Source organism: Trachemys scripta, chromosome 22 (assembly GCF_013100865.1).
Source record: "Trachemys scripta elegans isolate TJP31775 chromosome 22, CAS_Tse_1.0, whole genome shotgun sequence".
Taxonomy (NCBI): domain Eukaryota; kingdom Metazoa; phylum Chordata; order Testudines; family Emydidae; genus Trachemys; species Trachemys scripta.
The window spans coordinates 14285332-14296771 of NC_048319.1; the positions used below are offsets into that span (position 1 = coordinate 14285332).

General features: G+C 52.4%; 1 protein-coding gene across 1 annotated transcript in view; it reads left to right on the plus strand.

Moving 5' to 3' along the window:
* The first annotated feature begins 10979 nt into the window (after positions 1–10979).
* HNRNPM (heterogeneous nuclear ribonucleoprotein M) overlaps positions 10980–11440 on the plus strand; it is a 63730-nt gene continuing 63269 nt past the window's right edge. The window contains exon 1 of the mRNA XM_034754925.1: positions 10980–11134. Within this exon, the coding sequence (XP_034610816.1) occupies positions 11040–11134 (95 nt within the window). The 5' untranslated portion in view covers positions 10980–11039. The remainder of the gene's footprint in view (positions 11135–11440) is intronic.

An 11440-nucleotide genomic window follows, 5' to 3' on the forward strand; every position in this document is an offset into this window, starting at 1 on the left:
TGGCCTTTAGTCTTCTGGTCTAAAGCCTCTCCCCACCCCCCACTTCAATCTTGTGCATGAAACATGGCTTCCCCCCCAGTTTGTCCCATTACCAGGGCTCTGTTTCAACTCACCCTGTGGCTACAGCGTGAACACAGTGTACATGACATGGTTCGGCTGCCACCCTTTACCTGTCAGCCAGAGCCAAGCGCGGTGGGGAGCTGGTGCATCTCGGAGAAGGGTCCCTCCCTGGCCGCTGCTCAGACAGTGGCTCATTCATGCAGAACTGGCAGCTGTGGATGACTTATCCAGTACAACTTGGGCGAGGCAGAGCCAGGGAGAAATGTTGCACCTTTCTGTAGATCAATGAGTCAAAGAGCCAGAAGGACTGTTATGACCATCCACTCTGACCAGCTGCCATGGAGTTTCACCCAGGGGGGCCTGTACCAAGCCCATAGCTTGTGGTTGAGCTAGAGCAGATCTTTTGAGAAATGTCTAGTCTTGATTTAAAGAGTCCGAATGACAGAGAATCCTCCTATCTCTGGGGATCTCAATGGAGAATTGCCCAGGTAGAAATGTTCCTGACTGAACTTTTCTGACTTATTCTGTATCTAACAAGAGGAGCCTCTTCCAGCATCCCAGAGCTCTGACAGCACCGAGAGACCTGCCGGCGACACAGCACAGCCCCTGTGCACAGGGCCATGATTCCAATCCAGCCAGTTCTGCCAGGGACGGAGCTCTGCAGCCCTGGCAGGTGGGGATTGTCAAAGATCCCTGCAGTGCTGTATATCTTTTAGGCAGATAAGGTGCTGTGATGTCTGGCAGGGGCTGGCTGGGACACTGCTTAAAGAGGGCAGAGGTCAAGTTGTCAGGGCTGGTGTGTAACTTCATAAGAACTAAGGGGCTGTATGTTGGGATTGAGGCATGTGAGGGGCAGAGAAACTAAAGGTGGATTGTATCATAGGGGTAGCCGTGTTAGTCTGGATGACGAAGCGGGTATTCACCCAGGAAAGCTCATGCTCCAATACGTCTGTTAGTCTATAAGGTGCCACAGGACCCCTTGTCGCATTTTAAAGGTGGACTGTGGTGAATCAGTAGAAGATTTGGGCTGCAGGTTGAGCTCAAGAGTACCAGGAAGAGAAAGGAGCTGTGGGTTGGGACTCCAGTTCAGTGTCAGCAGGAAGGGGCTACAGGTGGGGACTGAGAGACTGTGGTTTGTAACCAATCATTTCAATCCGCTTCTGTACCAGTGACTGGCGGGGAGCTAATGTGACGCCAATTTTTAAAAAGGGCTCCAGAGGTGATCCCAGAAATTACAGGCCAGTAAGCTTGACTTTTTATAAGGGCCTGCTTGACCTGATTGGCTGCTCCCTTTAGCCTTTCTCTGATTGGCTGCCTCCGGGGCGTGGAGTCCCTAGGGCTGCTTTTAACCCCTTTTCTGCCAGTGAGGGGCATCCACCCCATCACAGGGCTCCTCCCGCAGCGCTGCTCCATGTGCCTGGGATATGGGCTGGGCCCTCCCCCAGAGTTGCCATGCGCCAGGTATACGGGCTAGGGACCTTCCCCCAACACTGCCCCATGGGCCAGGGCCCCTCCCCCAGAGCTGCCCCACATATCAGGGACACAGGCTGGGGCCTCTCTGCCAGCGCTGCCCCATGCACCAGGGCCAATGGCCCTGCCCATGTCATGGGTGAAAATTCCTTGTGGAGCCTGGCTGTGGAGAGCAGTCTGCCCCTCACTAGCGTTTGCCTCTGAATCCCAGCTGGGGCCCCCGATGCTGCTGGTGCCCATGCCACTGTCCACGCATTCGTGCGCCTGGGGATTGGCTTCTGCAGGGCAACGCACAGCCAGCTTCTTTGCCTTTCTAAACCTTGCCAGGGCATCCACGTATTGTCCTGCCCTGCTGAGCTCAAATCCATCCTCCTGCAAATCCCTGGGATCCTCTTAGGTGGCTCCCCCTCCTCCCCCTTGCAGTCCCGCAGCTCCCTCTGTCAGAGCGTTCAGCCTTTCCTCAGAACCAGGGCCCCCAGCGCTTTGCCCAGCTGAACAGCTTTTCTAGCTCCTGGCACTGCCGGGACCAGGAAGGTGCCAGCATCTCCCTGGGGCCCTGGGCCATCTTGTTCACTCGCCACCCCTGAGGGGCCACCTAGGCCCCTCTTGCCCAGCTCTGCAGCAGGTGCATGGAGCATGCCACCCTCCTGCTACTGGTGGCCAGAACCTGCGTCCCTTTCAGTGTCAGCACCTTGTGCCTGGACCCAGCCATGCAGAGGGCACTTTACGAGCCTGAAATCCAACATGTCTCTGTACATTGACTCTGGTTAAACACACACACCTGTGTCCCCCCCTTACCATACACACACATCACGTGTCCATCTTACTGGAGATGGCCTGGATCAGCGGTGCTAGGCACGAGACTGCCAGTGCTGGGGCCAACAGCAAGACTTACCCAGTCCCCGCCCTTGCTCATTACATCTTAGCCAGTGCACCTTTCCCATCTCCCCTCCACCCCGGCAGGCCTGCCGTAGCTCAGGAGGGTCTTTTCCTTTGGCCAGCCTCTGCCTCGCAATCGCTCTCCTTTGCATTTGGGTGGTTCTCGTGTGCCCATGTGCTCATTGTCTGCTGCTCCCTGGCCATCAGGGAATTCCCGTTCTCAGGGGCGGAGTGAGACGTGGCTGGGCTCTTCTCTACTCGTCCTGCTTTGGAAGTAAGATCTAAAAAGCGAAACCAGAGACGTCCTCCCCCTGCCTGACCTCAACACCCAATGAAGCTGTTTGCTCCACTGTTTTGCCGATCCAGGGTGAGAACGGCCCATGCCTGCACCTCTACCAGCAGAGTTACTGCTAACCCTGGGTAAAGCAGGTTGGGGAGGGGAGCTTCCCCCATGCAGACCCCAGCTCTGACCCTCTGCCAGTGCTTACACAGTGCCCCTAGCCCAGCTGTGCATGCCCCCATCTCTGTGTGCCACCCATTCACTGGCTTCCCTGTATTGTGGGTCCCCAGGGTGGTGGGACTAGGCATGTACCATCACATCCCCCCATCAGCACATGGCCACACACCCAGATGGCTTCTGCCCCGGGGTCAAAGGTCCCTGCCTGGAGGCCCCAGTATTCTGGGATTCTAGTTATAATCCCTGGGGAGGATAGCAACTGGACCCCCCTGTTACCAGTTCCCATGCCCTGGGGAACGCACCACTCCCATCAGCAAGACTCGCTGTCCTGTCAGCCTGAGCCAGAGCTGCAGGAAGGGATCTGCTCCATGCGGATACCTGTGACGCCTGAGCACAGACAGCAGGCGCTGGCTGCTGAGCCGCCACTCCAGGCACCAAGGGAGGAAGCGGGGCTGGGCTGGCACCTGACTCCAGCAGATAACAAAGCCAGAGAAAACCCTGTCTCCTTCCTGCCTGAGTCAGGACAGCGGGGCGTTTGGCGGGGGGGAGCGGGAGGAAGAGCTGAGCAAGGAGAGCAGCCGGGACAGTCACCAGGTATCAATGGGCCTGACTATCCCAGCATTGCACTGGGAATTGAGACCCACCAGTCTGAGCCCACCCAGAGCCCTCCCTCTGCTCCCCCCAGCTCATCCCTCTCCCAGGAAAAGCCTGGGGGAAGACATCCCTACGAGCCTGGGACACACAGGCCAAGTCACTGCGCTAGATGCTGTATGAACGCATGGCAAGACAGGAGCTACATTCACAACGGGACTTAGATGCTGTTAGAAGTCACCTCCCTCCTACTGCTGCCCAGTGTGATTCCCAGCCCCAGGTGGGCACCTAGGCTCCCTGTACGATGCCTGGGGAGAGTCAGCGCCTAGGAAAGGGATTCTCAGTAGCCAGCACGCTGCGCTGGGAGCTGCCTGAGCAATGCCAAGGACAGGGGGAGGCTTAGGGCCCAGATCCCCCAAGGGACCTAGACACCTCACTCCCACTGACCACAACCTGAGGAGCTGACACACAGGCCTGAGAGAAGCGCCTCCATCTGCTCAGGAGTCTCAGCCACAAACCCTCTCCAAGTCAGCCCCATCTCACACCCAGAGAGTGAGCGAGAGCCCCAGGCCCGTTGCCCAGGGGCCAGTGGGGGGACCCGGGCTCCAATCCATGCTCCAAATCAAGCACAGTTGATTGAACCGGCCTGGTGGTTGTTCTGGGCTGGCTCTCGTTCGGTCTCTCCTATTGTAGGTATCCCTCTTGGCATGAATAATGAAACAGTTGTTGGGCTCTGGCTCTGTCACCCAGTGACTAGGGGCACTCACCTGGGAGCTGGATTCAAGTCTCTGCATTTGAATCCAGCCCACAGTTCCTGGCCTTAGAGCCCAAGGGCCCAATCCTACAAGGCTCATGCACATTGCTTTACTCACGTGAGGAGTCCCTAAGTCTCTGCAGGGTCAGGCCCTGATTTATGACAGGAGTGGGGGTGGGTAAAGCGAGGCAAGCGAGTTAGGGTGTCCCCCTGCTTGGGACGAACATAGCTTGATGGAGCTGAATCACAAATTTTATTCCTCCTATTTCTATTTTGTTTTTCATTCCTCTGCCCACCAGGTTTTGGAGATTCGGAGCAGGAAGCACATTCCAGAGGGTATGTCCTGCCTCTAGGGTGACCAGATGTCCTGGTTTTATAGGGACAGTCACGATATTTGGGGCTTTTTCTTATATAGGCTCCTATTACCCCACACCCCGTCCCGATTTTTTACACTTGCTATCTGGTCACTCTACCTGCCTCCAGCCCCATCTCAGTTAAACCAGGGCCTGCTAGTGCCAGTGCACTGATGCCCCCAGGGCTCTGCTGTTCCAGCTGGGAGAGGCACGACCCAGCCCAAGGCAATGCTTTGGGCTGCTTTTCATTCCTCGGGAATTGAATGTGATGGGCCAAATTCAGCTGGGGAATGAGGTGAAGGGGGGCACCATTTGCACCAGGACTGAATGACTCGGGGTGTGGGCAACGCGCAGAGCCTCCCTGGCTGTCCACGTGCCTAGAGGCCGCAGGGACCTGGTGGCCACTTCCCAGAGCCGCACAAAGCCAGGGAGCCTGCCTTAGCCCTGCAGCGCCGCTGACTGGACTTTTAACGGCCTGGTCGACCAGGTGTTCTGGGCGAAAACCAGATGCCTGGCAACCCTAGCTGGGACACTGACCTGGCATTCTCTGAGAAGGACAACATTGTGTGCATGTGGGAGAACCAGACAGGAACCTGAAATCCGGCAGCCCATGGAGTCATAATCCCACTGCTGCGTGCCTGTTCAAGGCAGGCAGAGTCCAGTGGAAGTATAGCATTTGACCATGTAATTACAGACTGTATCATAATGCATACACACAAGGGGGCTGAATTAAGGTTGAACAGGTATCCTTAATCTGGCACTTCATTATTTTTGAGTTCCTGACTTTGCAACCTTAACATTCCTTTAAGTTTTTTTAAATGTGATTTCCTAATTCTTTTAAAAACCGTAGAATTTGACAAATACAAAAATTCCATCCCGTGGAACCACACTGACCCCTCCCCGGGTGTCACCAACAGGCTGGGATCTGTAGGTCCACAGCACAGTTGTCTTGAGCTCATGGAGTAACTGGTTTCAGTAGAAGGCTTTTATCATAGAATCATAGAACTGGAAGCCATCTAGTCCAGTCCCCTGCACTCAAAGCAGGACTAAGTATTATCTAGACCATCCCTGACAGGTGTTTGTCAAACCTGATCTTAAAAATCCCCAATGATGGAGCTTCCACAACCTCCCTAGGCAATTTATCCCAGTGCTTAACCACTCTGACAGTTAGGAAGTTTTTCCTAATGTCCAACCTAAACTGCCCTTGCTGCAATTTAAGCCCACTGCTTCTTGTCCTATCCTCAGAGGTTAAGAACAATAATTTTTCTCTGTCGTCCTTGTAACAACCTTTTATGTAATTGAAAACGTTATCATGTCCCCCTCAGTCTTCTCTTCTCCAGACTAAACAAACCCAATTTTTTCAATTTTCCCTCATAGGTCATGATTGCTAAGCCTTTAATCACTTTTGTTGCTCTTCTCTGGACTTTTTCCAATTAGTCCACATCTTTCCTGAAATGTGGCGCCCAGAACTGTACTGTACAATACTGTACAATACTCCAGCTGAGGCCTAATCAGCGCGGAGTAAAGCAGAAGAATTTCTTCTCGTGTCTTACTTACAACACTCCTGCTAATACATCCCAGAATGATGTTTGCTTTTTTTGCAACAGTGTTACACTGTTGACTCATATTTAGCTTGTGATCCACTATGACCCCCAGATCCCTTTCCACAGTACTGGTATTGTCCACAAACTTTATAAGCGTACTCTCTATGCCATTATCTAAATCATTGATGAAGATATTGAACAGAACTGGACCCAGAACCGATCCCTGCGGGACGCAACTCGTTATGCCCTTCCAGCATGACTATGAACCACTGATTACTCTCTGGGAATGATTTTCCAACCAGTTATGCACCCACCTTATAGTAGCTCCATCTAGGTTGTATTTCCCTAGTTTGTTTATGAGACAGTCATGTGAGACAGTATCAAAAGCCTTACTAAAGTCAAGATATACCACATCTACCGCTTCCTCCCTTTCCACAATGCTTGTTACCCTGTCTAAGAAAGCTATCAGGTTGGTTTGACACAATTTGTTCTTGACAAATCCATGCTGATTCTTATTTATCATCTTATTATCTTCTAGGTGTTTGCAAATTGATTGCTTAATTATTTGCTCCATTATTTTTCCAGGTACAGAAGTTAAGCTGACTGGTTTGTAATTCCCTGGGTTGTCCTTATTTCCATTTTTATAAATGGGCACTATATTTGCCCTTTTCCAGTCTTCTGGAATATCTCCTGTCTTCCATGACTTTTCAAAGATAATCACTAATGGCTCAGATATCTCCTCAGTCAGTTCCTTGGGTATTCTAGGATGCATTTTTTATATATGGAGATATACCTATCTCATAGGTATGGAAGGACCTGAAAGGTTATTGAGTCCAGCCCCCTGCCTTCACTAGCAGGACCAAGTACTGATTTTGCCCCAGATCCCTAGGTGCCCCCTCAAGGATTGAACTCACAACCCTGGGTTTAGCAGGCCAATGCTCAAATCACTGAGCTATCCCTTCCCCCCTGCTCCTTATCAGGCCTTGGTGATTTGAAGACATCTAACTTGTCTAAGTAATTTTTGACTTGTTCTTTCCCTATTTTAGACTCTGATCCTACCTCATTTTCACTGGCATTCACTATGTTAGACGTGCAATCGCCACCAACCTTCTTGGTGAAAACCGAAACAAAGGAGTCATTAAGCACCTCTGCCATTTCCACGTTTTCTGTTATTATGTTTCCCGCCTCTTATTGAGTAACGGGCCTACTCTGTCCTTGGTCTTCCTCTTGCTTCTAATGTATTTGTAGAACGTTTGCTTGTTCCCTTGTTTCCTTCCATTTTGTGCCTTGTATTCCGAGTTTCCATTTTTTGTAGGACTATTTTTTGAGTTTTAGATCGTTGAAGATCTCCTGGTTAAGCCAGGGTGGTCTCTTGCCATACTTCCTATCTTTCCTACACAGTGGGATAGTTTGCTCTTGTGCCCTTAATAATGTCTCTTTGAAAAACTGCCAACTGTCTTCAATTGTTTTTCCCCTTAGACTTGCTTCCCATAGGATTTTACCTACCAACTCCCTGAGTTTGCTAAAGTCGCCTTCTTGAAATCCATTGGCTTTATTGAGCTGTTCTCCCTCCTACCATTCCTGAGAATCATGAACTCTACCATTTCATGATCACTTTCACCCAAGCTGCCTTCCACTTTCAAATTCTCAACCAGTTCCTCCCTATTTGTCAAAATCAAATCTAGAACAGCCTTCCCCCAGTACCTTCTGAAATTAAAAACTGTCTCCAATTCATTCCAAAAACTTGTTGGATAATCTGTGCCCTGCTGCTGTGTTATTTTCCCAACTGATGTCTGGGTAGTTGAAGTCCCCCATCACCACCAGTTCCTGTGCTTTGGATGATTTTGTTAGTTGTTTAAAAAAAGCCTCATCCACCTCTTCTTCCTGGTTTGGTGGTCTGTAGTAGACCCCTACTATGACATCACCCTTGTTTTTTACCCCTTTTATCCTTATCAAGAGACTTTCAAGAAGTCTGTCTCTTATTTCTATCTCAACCTCAGTCCAAGTGTATACATTTTTAATATATAAGGCAACACCTCCTCCCTTTTTTCCCTGCCTGTCTTTCCTGAGCAAGCTGTATCCTTCTATACCAATATTCCAGTCATGCATATTATCCCACCAGGTCTCTGTGATGCCAACTTCCTGCTTATTCTTCATACTTTGCGCATTAGTATACAGACATCTAAGATACTGATTTGATTTCCCCCCAAAGTTTTGTCTTGTTTCTCCCTTATTTCTGCTATAACAGCCCATGCTCCCCCCAGATTCTAACCCTTCTCCCAGGTCTCCAGGTTTTTGACTTACCTGTGGGCTTTGGTCACCTGTTCCTGTTGAACCTAGTTTAAAGCCCTCCCCACAAGGTTAGCCAGTCTGTAGCCAAATATGCTCTTCCCCTTCCTCAATAGGTGGACCCCATCTCTGTTTAGCAGTCCTTCTTCCTGGAACGGCATCCTGTAGTCAAGGAAGCCGAAGCCCTCGTGGCAAAACCATCCTCCCATTCACCTCCAGGATGCATGTCTCTGCCGAGGTCCCTATCCTTGACTGGAAGGACTGAAGAGAACACCACCTGTGCTCCCAACTCCCTCACCCTCCTCCCAGAGCCCTGCAGTCACTTCTGATCTGCTGAGGGTCATACCTCGCAGTATCATTAGTGCCCACATGGATGAGTAGCAGGGGGTACTAGTCAGAGGGCCCGATGATCCTTGACAATCCCTCCATGTCTCAGATATGACCTCTGGCAGGCAGCATACCTCCTGGGATGCCATGTCAGGGCAACAGATAGGTGCCTCCTTCCCCCTCAAAAGAAAGTCACCAACCACCACCACCCTATGTTTCCTCCTGGGAGTGATGTCTGTGATCCTCCCAGCCTTGGGGATACTTGGCTTCTCCTCCTCCTTCTTTGGGGGTGATTCCTCATCGCTCATTGCCAGGGCAGCATAATGGTCCTTCATCACCATGGTGGGTGGGTTGGGAGTAGGGGTGGAGCACTGCCTGCTGCCAGAAGTAACCAGCAGCCAGTGTCCTCCCTGTACCAGAGCCTTATCCTCCTCCCCGGGAGCGTGACAGCAGTCCTCTCTAGCTGGGTAGCCTCCTAAGCCTTGGAAGTCTCCATATGAAAACTGTCAATGAATTCCTCATGTGCACGGATGCTCCTCAGCCTAGCCACCTCCTCCTGTAGCTCTCAGACCTGCTTCCTGAGAGATTCCACCAGCAGGCATTACTCACACTGGATGGTCTGCCCAGCCTGGCTTTCTGTGAGTGGGAAATGCAGGCCACAGTCTGCAAATCCACACAAGGATCTGGGTAGAGGCATCCATGGTTAGGTTCTCTGTCTGGATACAGGCGCAGGTGGAGGAGACAGGAGCAGTGTTAGCACTGGCAATGCAGTCCTTCCTAACCATCATGATTATATTATGACTCCCTCTCTCAAACTCCCCTGTTCTCTGGCTTTTAAGGCCTTTCCTCCTAGGTCAGCCCTTTATCTTCTCTTATAATGCTCAGTTTCAGGCATTTATACAATCAGACTTATGTGTTGACATTTCCGAGGCTTGTTTGAAGCGTAAATTTTTTTTGTTTGTTTAAATAGAGCTTACGTCTTAGTGAAATTGTGTTAAGCTGATTCTGAAAAAACAAACTGACTTTTGCACATGAAAACTTTATCAGAGTCCTTTGTTCCTGTGCACTCAAGTAACTAAATCCCAGGTGATTTACAGGTAAGCAGAATCTGAATGAGCTCTTCCCTGACATCTAGTGGTGAGCTGTGAAAAAGACTTCAGAGGCTGATCTTGTTTTCATGGGCACACCCACCTGCCTACGTGCTCAGCATGATGGGATTGCTTGCCCAAATTATCATTTATGGCTGATGTTGGATTCCCCCCATCTCATTATTGGGACAGGAGTAATAAAGGGTTGTTGTCCTTGTACAAACTGAGGGCAGAACTGTACCTGGCATACCCTGATGAAGGGACTCACCCTCAACTCAATAGCACTCACTAGGCAGGGGACATGGTTTCCAAAACCCAATGAATTGAGAGTGAGGGCATGTGTCACATTTGAGTCAGTCTCTCCCCACAGGCTAATAAAAGAATTACTTTAGACTCAGTTGAGTCTTGTTTCATGCTATGAAGCTGAAATCATGGATCCAGAGGTTTAAGTATGAGGCCTACTTTGGGACTGTGTGCACCAACCGTGAGGCTCCCCCACGAATAGCTAAAACAGGGATTCTCAAACTGGGGGGGTCATAGCTGTCAACCTTCACCCAAATCCCACCTTGCCTCCAGCATTTATAATAGTGTTAAATATATTTAAAAGTGTTTTTAATTTATAAGGGTGGGGTGCACTTAGAAGCTTAGTGTGTGAAACGGGTCACCAGGACAAAAATGTGAGTGCCACTGAGCTGTGGTCTGCAGGGAGCCCTGAAGACGTCTTGGCAAGCTGCCAGCTGGGGGGCTGGTGGAGGGTCAGAGCAGAGCCCTGCAGACAGGTGTGGGGGGGAGATAGCTGTTTGTTTTGCCCCTTGTACAGCGCCGCCCTCCAAACACAGTCTGACCGACCCCCGGACATGCCCCCCCGAAGCACCGCACGACCGCCGTCCCCAGCACTGCGTAACCCACCCACCGAGCCCAAGCATGGCCCTACCCCCTGCGCCGTCCGACCTCCAGGCAAGGCCCAACACAGCCCCGCCGGCACCGTCCCACCGCGCACAGCGGCCCCAGCTCCGCCCTGACTCGCGCTCTCGTCTCGCGCCATCGCGCGGACCCCACCCAGAGCCCGGGAACGGCCCCCCTGACGTCAGCGACCCGAACCACGTGCCCTCAGCGCGGCCGCACGGAGGCGCTGCCGCCAGGGTCACAGCCCCGCCCCTTTCCCAGCGTGCTCCGGGGCACGGCGCGGGGTGGCTGCTGCTTACACAAAGGGGCTGCGCGGAGGAAATGGCGGCCGTGGGGACTGAGGGCAGCGGCAAAATGGAGGAGACGGTGGCGGCGGCTAACGGGGCGGGCAGCGCCGGGGACGGGCCCCCTAAGAGGTGAGGCGCCGCTGGCGGACCCCGTCCCCACGGGGCTCGGGCCCTGGCGCCTCGCGGGTGGCCGCGTCCCCGCGTGTGTGGGCCGGGGCCTCGGGCCGGCTCGGCTGCGGGCGGGGGGTTCCAGAGGCCGAGGGCCGGGTGGATGGAAGGAGCCGGTGCTGGCAGCGGCGGCCTGGCTGAGTGAGGGCGTCGGGCCTGGCGGGATGGAGGTGTAGGAACTGGAGCAGGGGCCGCGCTGGAGGCTGGGGAGCCATCTGGGTGATGGCATGGGGGGGGTAGGATGGCATTGGTGCGGGAGGCGGGGGG